Consider the following 14,617-nt stretch of genomic DNA (forward strand, 5'->3'; position numbering starts at 1 on the left):
GACCCCTGTCCTGTGATGAGACCTAATTTGTAGCCCTTTGGAAAGATCTGATTCTCAGCGGGCACCTTCTTGCCTCTGCTCACGACGATGGTACTTCTGTTGATTGTCACTGCTGTGTTTGGAGGGTAGCCTGTGCTCGCTAGGAGAATTCAGCCGGTCATTACCATATATAAAGGGCGTATGGAGCCTGGGTCTCATGGAATGGAACAGAATCCACAGGGCCTGAGGTGCCGAAGAGGCACACTTAGGGGAAAGAAACTCCAAAGCCCATTAAAAACCACGATTCTATTTTGATGCTGTGCACTCAGGCTCCGGAGGTAAAATTTGACCCAGCTCCTGCAGGTTAATAACAAAATATTGTCCTGCAGTGTGTATGTATTACTCAACACCAGGTTCTGTCCAAGGCAGAGAGAAGTAACCTGCAAGAGTGCAGGAGAGAAAGGCCTTTATTGTTCTCCCCTGTGGCCTAAATGTGGACATGTAGAAGGAAGACCTGGTCTCAGTCTTCCTGGAGTAGATACCAAGCTTGAGGGACTAAGAGGGTGGAGGCCAACAAGAAAGGGACAGGACTTGAGGGTGAGGTCCTAGCAAAAGCATGGGGATACAGAGAATGAGTGTGGAAAAATCTGAAAAGATGCCTGGGGGGACAGAGAAGACATAGTGGAGGAAGAGGAGAAATGCGGAGAGGGAGAGAGAAAGGGGGAGGGGGGATAGACTATAGAAGACAGTCCCCCTTCCCGCTTTGCTCAGCCGGCGCAGGAGAGTCCAGAGAATCCAAGGTCGCACAGTCCTCTCTGCTGCCTCGCTCGCTGAATGGCTGGCGGTCCGCAGCATCCCCGCCTCTGGCCACCGCAGCCACAGGTTTACGGTTCTCGGCAGCAGCGCCCTCCCGAAGCCAGCTGGGGCTCCCCACACTCTTCTGCATCCACCGCTGTCCTTTGCACCTCCCTGCCTCACTTCACGCCACTCCCCTGGAGGTTGCTCTTCTCCCTATGACCCCCTCCCCCAAGGGGGCGCCTCGGCCACCAGAGACGCAGCAGGAGTCATTTCTCCCTAAGGGCCAGGAGGCCCGCAGAGAGCCCGAGAATGGGATCTATTTACATGGGGGTCTTTGAGGAACCGTTCACCCACGTGCCAATGTAATTGTTGGTGGCGGGACTGTAGGCACGACCAGCCACCACCGGGAGGAGAAAACCCGCTCACGGCGGCGCGCTGAAACCGCGCTTTTGGAGCGTCCCCCGGTGGCCGGGCAGGACCTCGGAAAGCGCCCAGGACGCCAGTCCCTTGCGGGCTTTGGGAGTTTTCTGGCGTTGCTGGTAATGCTGCAGTTGCTACCAGTGCTAGCAGCTTTCAAATTCTCGCCACCACACCCCTCCTTCTGAAGCTGGGACTCATCGCGCCTGTTGTGTGGCTTTTTTTTTCTTCCGAAAAGGCTCGCGTCTTATCGCTCAAGTTCAAGTCCGGAGGACTTGCCCAGTCTCCTCCCCTTAAGTCATTCTCCATCCTCTGGCAACCGCTGAAAGCCCGGAGTTCTGGGCTGCTGGTGACAGTGCCAGCACAGGCAGTCCGGGTCGGTCGGGTGCAGCAGCCCGGCGCATTAGTCTCTCTCCCTCCCTTTCTTTCTTCCCTTGTCGTCTTCTCTACCTGCCCCTCCTTCTCTTGCCTCTTAAGTTTCCTGCACCGGGAACCCAACTGTGCCAAGCCTAGGTTCCCGCGGACCAATCCAGATCGCGACCCCGGCACTGGGACAACGACTCTGCCAAGGCTGGACAAGGCAACTGTACTCGTCCTCGCCCGAGCATGGAGACGGAGCTCCGGGGAGGGCACGTCCCGGGCGCTGGAAACGCCAGGCCGTAGTAGCTCCTCCATGGAGCCTGTTCAGAGCGGTCCTTGCTCGCTGCATTTGCCTCCAGTCCAGTGCAGTAAGTACCGGTCGCCTCCACTGTTCCTAGCAGAGACACCTTGGGGCAGGGTGGTGAGCACCAGAAAAGGGTAGCAGCGTGGAACCCTAGTTGGGCATAGAGCACGTCTGATAGGTGACCCTCAGCGTCCCATGCAGGTTTCCACTGTGGAAGTTAGTAACTGACTGTGCCCCTTGGCTCAAAAAGTAGTGCTAGAGATGTGATTGTGTGTGTCTATCTCTGTGTTACAAGGGGCTCGAATGGGTAAACTGAGCCCCGCTCTCCTGTATGCAAATTGCATCCTCTTCCCCCCCCACCCACCCCCATTTCCCCCCGCACCTAATCCGGGTCAGTTCTACCTACCGGTGTCTCTGCCCGTGTCCCCCTCACTCAGTCTCTTGCTCGCTCGCTTTTGCTATCTCTCTCCGCTGCTGTGTACAGCACCCTGCCAGGGCTGGCGAAGAACCAGCCGCCGCCTTTAGTCCCAGCCTCCCGCCTGTCAAACACTAGGGCAGGTCTGGCAGCTAGAGACAGTTGGGTTCCTAACCAGCCTGTGAGAGGTTCTCTGTGTGACTAACCTCCTTCGGTCTCAGCCGTGTTTGGGCACTGGCACCTGAGACGCGCCGGGAGCTGGGAGCCCCCTCAGCCACCGCTCAAGCCCTCCCGCCCGCCCGCGGACCGCACTCGCTTGTTTCTGGAGCAGGATTGACTCGCTTTTCAAATCTTCGTGTCCCCTCCCAGCTTTTTGACTCCATCACTTCACACAAAGACACCCTTTCCCCGTTTGCTCATCAGCCTTGTCCGCGTGGTCATGGGATGTCTAATTTCATTTATATCTAGGCTGCTGAGAGCGCTCCCTGATCTGTAAAGTGGATGTCAGGTGGATCTATGTTTTTGAAGGAACAAAGACTCAGCCAAGGCACCGCCAAGGAAGTTTGAGAGGAGGGAGGATGCAGGCTGCGTGCTGGTACGTGCTTCTCCTACTGCAGCCCACTGTATACTTGGTAAGTCGTGAGCGGTCCAGCATCTTTGAGATTCCACCCTAACCGAGAGGTCAAGTACCTGGTTGGGGGTGGGGGGGTGAGAAAGAGGGCGAGGCCACCAGTTCCGTGAGAGCTGTGCTCCCAGAGACAGTGGAAGAACTTTGGGAAGCCGTTCTTTGGATTCCTGCGGGAGTTTTCGGGGTTCTCATCCCCATTTCTTGCTTTATTTTTCCCCAACTCGTGGTTTTTACAGCGGCGCGCATACCCTATTCGGCCAGAAAGAGGTAGTGGGACAGGACGCCGTGGGAGGAAAGACTAGCGGGGACAGTGAAAGTCTTGGCAGCAGTTCTTCGCCCACCTGGTGTAAATGAAAGGGGATGCAGGTGGGGTTGAAGATCTGAGCGAGAATCTACCCACCGCCCCCTCCCCAGTTTGAATTTGTGGTACATGAAGAAGTGCAGTTAACTTCTTGAGACTTCCAGACTTGTAGTTGGTGTAAGTTTATCCACCAGACAGTGAGTAAAGGACCTGCGTTAGGTCAGAGATAACACCAAGCTCCAGTTTCCCTCAGATAACTGAACCTCAGTTTTAATGTGGGGGTTCCTTTTAGAAAATAGGTTTGTCATTAGGCCTTGTCACTAGGGAGAGAATCTCACCCACGGCCTCTGTCCAGGTTCCCCCAGAAACAGTTTTCAGAGGTTTGAACTCGACAGTCTGAGAGGAGTCGCAGGGCGAATCGCTTTGAGAGGAGTCGCAGGGCGAATCGCTTTGTGTGATTTGGGAGTTACGGGCATCACAGCGAGCCTAGAAGAGTGTGATTTTTTCAGGTCTCATCTCTCAGGGGGCCAGGGACACTTGCATTCCGCCGGCGAAGTTGAGCCTAGTGCACCGAACCCCACAGTCGATCCCGGGCCGCGGGAGTGCACTGAGAACTCAAGGTGTTCTGTGGAGGGTCGTGGAGCGCAGGCGCTGCAGTAGCAGCAGGAGTTTTCTAACCCTGCTGGAGAAATGGACTAGGTGTGGTGTTAGTATCTTTTATTCCCAAGAGCTTCAGAATCCACAAGCCCGGAAGCAATAGTGTACAGTCCCTGCAAATGGTGGTGTTTTTCGGCCTTTGCTCTGCCTGCGATGGGCAGGGTTGAGAGTTCTGTGGATCCGGTACATACACGCGCGCGCGTGTGTGTCTCTGAGTAAGTGTATTTACCCGGTTCCGGCTTCCGGCTGCATCTCAAGAACCTTCAGTGTTGCCAGTCTTTGCACCTTTCTCGCCCGACTGTAGCAGAAGCAGACGCCAGAGGGCGCTGCGTATCAACGTCCTCGCCCACAGGACACCTTGAGGGTAAACAGGTGAAAGCAGGGGCATCCAATCCAAAAGAACAGCTTTTCTGACTGTCGCAGGTCCGTGCTTTCCCGGGTACAACGCAGACCCAATGCAAAAAGTGTCCTTCCTATTGCCCACCTCCCGTCATTATCGCTCCCACCTGTGTTCAGTGAGCCCACTGACATTGAAGACCCGGAGTTGGAGGGCGGAAAGTTCCACCAAAGGACAGACAGCATTTTTTTTTTTTAATTGGGTGAGGTGGGAAGGAGTGAAAAATGAAAGGCGAAAACTGCAGGGGAGGGATACCAATGATTCTCTTGATCGTCACAACAAGCGTACCCGTCAGCTACGCACACCTTTAGAAATGATTCAAACCTCAGGACTGCCCCTATGTCCCTGGCCTGTGTTCACCCACACAAGGCCAGCGCTCTCGGCTTTAGTGCAGTTTATTGCTTGAAGCAAGTATTTCGATAGTCTGGAAAAATAATCTATCAAAAGCAGAAGCGAAATCAATACGTTGTGTTAAATTTTAAACGTGTGTGTTGGCAGTTAAACCGTTTTCCACTCATTATAACAACAGTGCTGGATTTATTCTAATGCGGCGCGTTCTCAACAACAAGCGCATTAATTCTCCTTTAATTGTAAACTGGGAGCATTTGAAAACCATTCAGTGTGCAAATTATGCTGATTCAATTACCGTTTAGTTACAGACTTCATTACCTGAATGCCTTTTGGCAATACAGAGAAAGGAGACAATTTTTTCCAATTTCACTCAAAACAATACGGAATGCGAACAATAAAACAGGGAAGGCGATTTAGAAGTCCATTCTTTTCTCTCCAATCTGAAAGAAGTTGTTTTGTGTGTAGGGGATTAGAAACCACACATACCACAAAAACAAAAGACTGGTGGCGGTGACCCAAGACAGTATTCCAGGGATTGCAATCCCACAGCTGTTTGCCAGAAAAATTCCAGGCTGTTTTCCTGGAGGAGGAAGCTGATGTTTACCATCAAAATGGGATTCACAGGGTGAACTGGGCAGTTAATGTCAGGGTGGTTTTAGGTAAATGAAGAAGCAGGGAGTCTTGACCAAAACTTGTAGCAATGAACAGATGAAAACACGATAACGCCTCTTTTCATTAGTTCCATTAAACACCAGCTAGAGCAAGGGAACCATGCATCTATTTGTGACAGTACCCCAGAACACTTCAGCCCTTTGCAAAATCCTGCAACAGATGCACACAGGTTACCATCAGCAGCATCAAGTTAAACTCCAAGAAGGCGAGGTGGCAAAAACCATTATTTTATTGTTTTTTTCCTTGACCAGTCACAAGTCAGGAAGGACTTAGTAATTCTTTGCTTTTATGAATTGCATCATCAGTTAAATGACTATAGAACACTCCGTGGCTTGCCTCCTCGCTAACATTTCCAATACACCTTTCCTTTAGGGGTGTGAGATCTCAACCATGTTTTTCAAGGAGTCATTCCCACAGTTTGAGCAAGGCTTGTTTAGATGTCTCCTATACAGAAATAGTTTGGATTACTGCTTATAGAATATGAATTTAAATGTTTCTGAGTTTTGAGAGCCATTTTTATGAGGATGTCTCTGTCTGGAAGATCCTACTCCACAGTCAGCATGGGAATGAATGCTCACGAAATGTGTTTATTGGTCCAGAGGTCTCTGAATGCCTGTCCTAAGTGGTAGGTCTTTATTTACTGTGTGTTTGTTGAGAGATGGGTCTGTCTTGTTTCCATACCAGGAGCTCATTTTTGTGATGCAATGAAAAACTGATTACAGGTGTGTCTGTAAATTTACCTTCTGAAACCCATTATCTTGAATTCTCAAGTTTTTCTACTGGGTAAACTCTCAAAAAAAAAAAAAAAAAAGAGCCAGGAAACCATCTTTTAAAAATAAATGTAAGGAAAATTGCTGTTTATTAAATGTTGTGTGTTTCAGATTTAAACACCTGAACGACAGGAGGAAACCTATGGTGTAGCTTGTTATTTTTATTAAAGTCTTGCAGGCTTCATTTTCTATCAGTTCTGGACTGATTCCAGGATATTTGGAGTATGAGATAATGAGATGACCAGACAATAGCATTTAAACTGAATTAAAGTGCACACTGGGATAAAGTGGACAAGTGTGGTTTCTTGTTTGAAAAAGGAAGGGGTGGGGGCTGTAAATGGATTCACTCCCAGTGGATTGTGCTGAAGACCTCACCAAGGAACAGGGGGTAGTCTGCCCAGTAGAGAATGTGACACTTCATTTGGGGCAGCTCTCAAGAGTGAAGTGAGTCTGGTAGCATTCCTGAGCATGCAAAGAAAAGTCACTCAGAATTGGAGTCCAGAGAATCTGGCAAAGGATGGATGCTGTTACTGCAATCTTTGAGGAAAGGCCTCGCCAGTTCTGCTAGGAATTACAATAGCTAATAACTTGGTTGCTTTCTTGGCCAAAATAGGCAAGAATTAGGAAACATTGCTAAACCTTTGATTTGATAAAAATTTGAGTTATCTATTTGCATGAGTTTAGGGGTTTTGAGTGTGTATGTGTGTGATGTTGAGATGTGACTTCTACATCAGTTGTTTAACTGAGTTGAGTCTAAAAGTATTGACAATATCCACAGTGCCTCTAATTCCAAATAGTTAGTTAACATGTAAACTATCAGTTGGATTTAACGCAACATGAAGGTGACTTTTAGGGCCGATAAAGGCTGAAGGGAAAGCAGGAGAAAGGGCACCCAGATCTGGTCTAGTCTTTGAACTAGGTCTGTGTATTTCCTGCCCTTTAGAGAATAAGCTAGTTGCTCCCTGCAAGCTTTCATCAATTTGAAATTATTCTATATAGTAGATAACAACAGCTACCCAGTCTTGACTAGTGTTTTCTATTAAAACTGGTGGTGGGGGGATGCAGCATAAAGAATTCCTCCTTAGGCCGAATTTCTCCCCTTTCTTCTGCAGGGCACACTTGCCCACTCGTGATCAAGGGCAGATAGTTTGAGGTGCCTACACCTCAGCAGCACAGCAAGATGCCCCCTTAGTCCCAAGGTGCTCTCCAGGTCTCTGCAGGGCACAGAGAGGCCCTGGCTGCTTCTGGGTACATCTTCAACAGGCTCCGCCCTGCCTTGGCCTGGAAAGCAGTTCATGGAGGTGTGAGAAAGCAGCACTTGGTGCTTCACCCGTTTGTCCCATCTACAGGAGAATTATGGCCTTGAGCCTTGTAGTGAGAGCTTCCTAGACACTGCCTTCCACACTGGGCACCGGAGGGAGAGAAAGCCAGAATTTTCTCCAACCCTGTCAGCCCTGTGTTCCCAGAAAGCTATTCAATTGGTGGCTCTTTTTGTGCGAGGCTGATTTCTATTTGGCTTTGAATTGTTGATGGCTATTTCCCCATTAATAAAAGTGTTGTCTGGGTGAAAAATATATCCGGTGGAAGGGAAATAGGTTGATTTTTTTTTAAAGATAGGTGCCCAATGTCCTACTTTTCCATTCGAGGGAAGATTTTCTGCAGACTACAAAAACTGACAGCATTGTCCAGGTAATAACCGCCGTCGACAATCTTTTCAAAAGGGCATCTGAGTGATGAAAGCATATGGATATTGCTTTTTCAAATAAGCAATTCTCAGTCCTGGGCTTCTTTGATTTTTATAAGGGGCTGGCAGTGGAGTTGGGAGCAACGAGGGAGAAAGGGCCACATACTGGCAAAGAGATGCCTGCTACCTGTCAGCCCAGTCCTGGAATACTGAAGTGTTCTCCGCCTTTAGGCTGGAGTTCCGGGATCCGAATCGACCGTCAGTGAAGTCCCCCAGCGTGGTGTCGGTGTAGAGTCAAAGGGGAATCCCAAGAACGAGCAATAACACGCTTTGCACTCCTCTGCCCTTACAGCAGGACAGCGCAAACTCTGCAAGTTTGCCGGCTTTCAATCGGCAGGCTAGAAAGTGCGCATTCTTCTTCTTGTTCTTCTTTTTTTTAAAAACAAAATGTCTAGCTTTGAATCAGCCCAAGAAAGTTCCCGTGGGACACTTCTGTCGTCTTGAAGCTTCACCTCCCATTTTAAGACCTAACAGTTGTCACCATTTTAATTAAAGCGGGGCGGGCAAGACTGCTAGCCGGCGCCGTCGGGTCAGCGGCTCGTGTGTGCCGCGGAGTCGTAAGGCGGTTCCCGCTGTCGCCTCCCGCCGCCTTCTCTGGGTCACCGTTCACCCAGGCCCGCCTCTAGTTTGCTGGAAGTTGCGGTCTTGATTTATCCGCTAGTCAAGTTCGAGATCAGCTCTTTTTCACAGTGTCAGCACTCACCCCTCCCGGAGCTTGGTAAACACACCGCGCTCATTTTTTTTCTGCTGCAGATTGGCATGTTGACGACTCTGCTTGAAGGAATGTGACAATAAAGTGGGGAACCAAAGCTTGGCAAGCACTTAATCAAGGATAAAAAGGTTCCGCTGTAAGGATGTCACTCAATTTATTGTGAAAGTCGAATGAATTACGTTTAATGAAAGTGCTCCCCAGATGAATATTACCAGCAATTTCCTGAGTTGGCTCTGTCAGCTTGAGATGAGGAAATGCCAACCCAGATCAGAAAAGAGCGCCTGTCTCAATTACTATGCAAGCTTTCCAAGAGTGGCTTTTTTTATTGAGATGATATGTGTTGGCGGCTTCTTCGTGCCCCCCCGCGCGCGCGCCCAAGAACATGTTTGTTTATTTTTCCCCTTTGTCGTCTGCCCTCCCCAGTACTGGCTGTTGTTTAAACTTCAGCTGCGCTCTCTGCCTCTCTGCTGCCGGCTGCAAACCTAATCACCTACTCTGTAAACAGCTTCTCTAGTTGCACTTTATTTATTATGGAGGTGGGGCCTAGCGCGCGCGCGCGGGGAGGTGGGGGCATGTGATCTGGAGCTCTGAAGGGTGGAAATCGAGCACTTGCGGGGAGTCTGAGCAAAGAAACTGAGAGCTGAGAGGGGTCCCAGGAGCAGCAAGAGGACAGCAGGTCCCCCTCAGGCCAAGCTTTAGAAAAGCTTACCCGGCAACTCTACCTTTAAATGAAGGAGGTTTTTTACTGGCTCAAGCCGGAAATGGGACGGGAGTGAAGTGGGGGGTGGGGGACTCACAGGCCCAAGCGGTGCACAGCATCTCATCTGCATGAGAATGGAGAACCGGGAGGCTTTTCTGGTACTGTTTCTTTCTCCCACAAAGTGACAAATTGTTGCTTGGAAGGGCCAACTGTTTCCTTAGAAACTGGCTGCCGGGGGCTACGCGCGTCCCCGCGGAACCTGCCTCCATTCCGGCCTCACCCACATTACCCCGGCGCCCTAAAAGAAGCTAGCAGCTGCCAAAGGCTCCAATCAAGGCCAAGTACACTGGTCCCGCAGGAGGGAAGGCTCTTCCCTCACACACCAGGCCCTAAGTCTTACCCTCCCCCTCCAGCTGACTGGGAAGACCATATTAGACATCTCTGTAATAATCGAGAAACTTTCTTCGACGTAGTATAGTCTTCATGCCAGTCACTCGGCAACTCCCTCCTACGTCCAGGCTAGGAAGGTATCAAGCCCAAGTCCACCACGTTCACGCATTTCACTGTCTCCATTTTTTTTTTTTTTTTTTTTGCCTTCTGTGATAGGTGAAATAAACCCAGCAGGTTTTATGAACATACGGTTGCAGCTCTCTTGCCTTTGGATCCCATGCCATTATATGAAAGCCTTGCTTGTGGGAAACTTTTGGTCTGCTTCACCGACCTTCAATGCTCCGGGAGGTGCAGGCTGACCAGCGGGCTGTTCTCTAGCGAGAAGCTGGGAAATGGATTTGGAGCGCGAAAGCGCCTTGTGCCTATCCCGGGCCTGGAGAGCGATCTTCAGCACCACGGCCAGTGCCTCAAGCTCCGCCCCGCCTGGGGTTCCCGGCCAGACCGCAGTCCTTAAAGTCCAGTTGGGATGCTCACTGTTTGCGGACCTCCCTAAGCACCCCGGGACGATTTAAAAAAAAAAAAAACAACCCACTTTCTCCTTCCAGTCATCTAGGAACACCAAGCTCCGATCGTTGGGGCACTAAAGTGCACTGTGGTCAGACTTGGGGAGTCACGTGGTTATCGGTTTATTGGGGCAAGGGCGGGGCTCGAGCGTCCTGGTTTCTCTCACTTTTCCTGTTTATTAATCTATCTTTCCCCAACCAGACACATATATCACGTAATGTGCAACTAAAAGACTCTTTAGCAACGTGCATGTCACAAATGAGGAAACTGAGGCACCGAGAGGTAAACCGTCTTTTTTTTTTTTTCCCCCCCTCAGGAGCAAAAGCATTTGAACAGAAGGTATATTGGCCCCAGCACCCTCACAGAGAAGTGACTGGAGCTACCCAAAGGCCCCGCTTGATCTGGCGCCTTTAAGATGTGGAGCCCTGGGGACAGAGACGGTAGAGGGAGGGGGCTAGAAGAGTCCTAATTATTATGAATTTCTAAAGGATAGTAATTATTCACGGGGAGCAGGACAAACCACTGCCTGGGCAAGGGAATCGATATATTTGCTATCGAAAGTGCCTGGCTCGCCTTTAATGCAGACGAATGGGGGGGGGATACAGCCTCATTATTTTCCGTGGTTAGGTTCGCCGGCGTTGGGCCTGATGCAGCGTGGAATCTATCATCATTAGAGTTCCTTTTTATTTAACCAACAGCAACAATCCGACTTTACCACCCCCTCAAAAACAACAACAACAAGAAGAAGTTCTTCGCCTCACCACACAAGCTGCCTCCTCCCCCAACTCCTGCAGTCCCCTGGGGCTTCTCGGTGCACTCCAGAGGTGACTCTGCAGTCACTTAAAGTGTTCAGCGCAGGCCCGGCTCAGCAGCTCACGACCCAGAAATAAACTAGATAGTACCAGGCGCTGGCGCTAGGGGTTGTCCGTGTCAGAGGCTAAGGCTGCCTGGGAAGCAGGCTGATTCTCCTGCCTTAGCTGAGTCAGTCCTTTCAAGACCTCTGATTCCTCAAATCCCCGCAGTATTAAAGGAGCAGACACCCAACAAGCAGTGCTCCCTCAACCCCGCAGGAAAAGTCAGCTCAAAGAAAGATGGATTCCAGAGAAAGAAAAGAAAGAAAGGGAGATGTTGGCTCAATGTCTCCAGAGTATTCTCCGAGGTTGTGCCGGAGGCAATCCCCACCTAGCTTTCTCTCTGTGAAATTCTATCTTTTTTTGCCTTTAGGCCAGTCTTCCAGAATCCCCCAAGACCTAGCTAGGAAAGAGCCCCACCTCTCCCACTGAGGTCACTGACCATCTAGGGTGCTGTCTCCTTCCTGGATTCCAAGTGTTTCTTAGTTTCTCCTCTCTTCTCTGGGCCTTATTTCCCTGGCACCATCCTCACACTCAAAGAGATTTCCTGATGTCCCAGTGAGTAGCTTCAGGGGTGCAAAATTTATTGGCATGCAGCCATTTCCAGAAACATTTTAGTTACGGGGTTAACTGAGGCAGGCCTGTTGGTTTGTGAGTTCTGGCTTTCATATGGCAGGTCCCTCTTCACAGCTCAACGGTTGCTCAGAAAACAGATGCGGACTTAAGAAAACCTAATGCCTCCTTTGTTAAAGAAAAATTATTTATAATCATAACAACAACAACAAGAAGACAAAACAAAAACGGTGGACTTAAAGACATTAAACTAAAGCTATCCGTCCACCCCATTCGACTTTCTGTCTTTGGAGCATAACCATTTATGGCGCACGTGGCTAGCAAGTGCCTTTATTCCTTCTTCTCAGAGACAGCCAGCCAACACAACACCAGGACTGTATGATCTACTAGCATCATTTCCTCTCGCCATCTCCATTTTTAGAGGCTTTATAATTAAACTCTGTGAGATATATGGCACATACATCTGGTGGAGAGCCTTTTTATTTATATTTATGTAGGGCACTGAGAAGGGAAATTAAAGGAGTGCTTATATTGAAGTAATAAGCCCACCCTGATATTAGCAGAAATGTCCTTTTAATTCACTTTTATTCAAACCTCGAGAACCATCTGTGTGACGCCAGACTGTGTATTCTTGCCTCTTTTCAGAGAGGCCCCACCGACATGGAAAAGACATTTGCTAGCTTGTGTTAACGTATGTGAGCAAAAGGCCAGGCTTCTACTTGCTAGTAACACACACTGAAATGAAGTGCCCTCTGATGCAGGAAGCTGAACAGAAAGAGCAAGTTGCCGCAGGGTCCTGCCTTCTCCTGCCTTTCTGCACCCCTACTACCAGGCATGAACACACACACATATTCTAACAGGGCCCCATAGACACAGCATGATGATCCACAGTGCGAACCGGCTGAATTTTGATAAAACCAACAGACTAAAAACTGGAGGGGTCAATGGTTCCCACTCCAAGAGGTTACTGTTAGAAAAGTTGTGGTAAAAAAAAACCAAAAGAAATTTTCTTGCTCCTGAAGATTCTTTTCCTTTTATAAAGTAAATACATACATATACACAGAATTGGCCAGAGCTAGGTAGTTTTTTCGTTTGTTTGTTTTAATATATCTATGTCTACTTCCTTAAAGGAGTCTATGAGAAACTATTGTGGAAGATTCTTTCCTTCCCCTCATAAGTTCTTGTTTTTACATTTTCACCTTGTTTTCTTTAATATCCATAAATATTTTCATTTATAGCATGAAAATAATGTTAGTTGAGAGAACTCCCTGGCATAACTGGAAAATCAGTCACATATATATGATCTGAGTGGATTTGGAAGAGAACTCCTCTCCTTGTAACCTTGTAGCTGGGTGTTCTTAGAGACCTGCAGGTATATAAAACAGCTTATATAAAATTAATGGACTGCTTTACGTTCACAACCTCCTACTTGTGAAACCCTTGTAAAATATTGCACCTGTTTCAAATCGGAAGATTATAAAGTCAAGTTTGCTGTGCAATCGATAGTTGTAAATGGTTCAGTGAAATGTTTGATTGTTGTGAGTCTGACAACGATGGGAATTTTATTGTCCATTTTTGTGCACTGATGTGCTCATCACAAGGCTGTCCCTTCCTTTATGTACTCGACTCATTTTGAAACTGAATGTTAAGATTTCAAGGTAACGTCGAAGGGCATAATAATGAAAAAAATACCTAGAGGAGAGATCTATTTATTGTCTTACCCGGTTAGAAAGAAATCCACAGGTTATCAGGAGGTTGTGGATGAGGAAAGAAATTCTCTAATAGCATTTCAGTATCCTGTTTAAAATTATCAACAGCCTTCTTATGGAATACGTGACCTATTGATTTTATGTGTATTTTTAAATGAGCAAATGGAAAGAGGTTTTTTTTTTATCAACCCCATACTTCATAAAAATGACTTTGTAAATGCAGATAAGTTATTTTATAAGGGAATCTTTTGTCATGCGTGTAATATTCGGATAAATTTCAGATCCTCATTATTTTATTCCTTAAAACAAATACAAAACTAAATTTTCTCAAGTATCCTATGATTTGCTTCATAGACATTTATGAAATGCCATAGGCTCCTGCCATGAACTTCTTTTGTTCCTTAATTTGCATTTTCATTATGAGGAAGGAATAACTAAAAACTATGCATGGCAAAAAAAGCATGGAAATATTTTCATGTCCTCTTTCCTTTCCTGTTCCACTCTAGGGTTCGCTAGCATCACTTTTGCCTCTCTGGCAGAACTGTTCACTCTGTCAGTTTCTCCAAACTAATAGCAAAGCGCCCTACTTTAAGCAACATGTAGACTGATTGCCAGTGTTACCCGGGATTCAATGGGAAGTTCTAAAATGTATGAAATGGACTCTGTGAGGCCCATTACACTTCCTGTTCAAATATTTCAGTGAAAATATCACTATTAATCTAAATTTAATTTTCAAGCCTATTGGCATAATATTGTAATTTGTTGGAGGGCAGCTGGGTTTATGACAGGGTGCAACATGCTCTCTGCAATTGAAAATGTGAACTACTCCCAGTTAGATCATCAATTTGGGGATAATTTCTTGTAACACGGCACCATCATTTATTGTTCTGCAGAGTTAAATGCAGAGAAAAATGCAAACTGTTGTGTATGGAAAAAAGTTATGCATGCGCTGTACTAGCTACTATTTCTTTGCCCTTGATGGGGGATGTAATTGCTATTGATGTGGAGAATTTGCAGAACATGGCACAGTTTTTGCCTCTTTCACAAGAAATGTTTAGTTGAATGATGAGCACCTCGTGTTAGATTTCCAACCTTATTTCTTTTAGTTTAACAAGGCAGAATGAAGAACAGCTGTACCAAACAGGCCAGCACAGTTTCTAGCCCTTATCAAAGTAATGCAGAGCTGGTGTTAGCATACAATGAGCCAAACCTTTGAGTCTGCACCTTCTGAAAAACTGTTCTGGGTGGTGGTAGTGCTTGCCTTATCCCCAGCACTTGGGAGGCAGAGGCAGGCGATCTCTGTGAGTTCAAGGCCAGCCTAGTCT

General features: G+C 47.7%; 1 protein-coding gene across 1 annotated transcript in view; it reads left to right on the forward strand.

Annotated features, from left to right (window-relative positions):
• The first annotated feature begins 1,344 nt into the window (after positions 1-1,344).
• Positions 1,345-14,617, forward strand: part of Nxph1 (neurexophilin 1) — a 304,266-nt gene continuing 290,993 nt past the window's right edge. Inside the window, exons 1-2 of the mRNA XM_005363718.3 lie at positions 1,345-1,922; positions 2,742-2,905. Coding sequence (XP_005363775.1) covers positions 2,852-2,905 — 54 coding nt within the window. The 5' untranslated portion in view covers positions 1,345-1,922; positions 2,742-2,851. The remainder of the gene's footprint in view (positions 1,923-2,741; positions 2,906-14,617) is intronic.

The sequence above is a fragment of the Microtus ochrogaster genome, linkage group LG10 (assembly GCF_000317375.1).
Source record: "Microtus ochrogaster isolate Prairie Vole_2 linkage group LG10, MicOch1.0, whole genome shotgun sequence".
Classification (NCBI taxonomy): Eukaryota; Metazoa; Chordata; class Mammalia; order Rodentia; family Cricetidae; genus Microtus; species Microtus ochrogaster.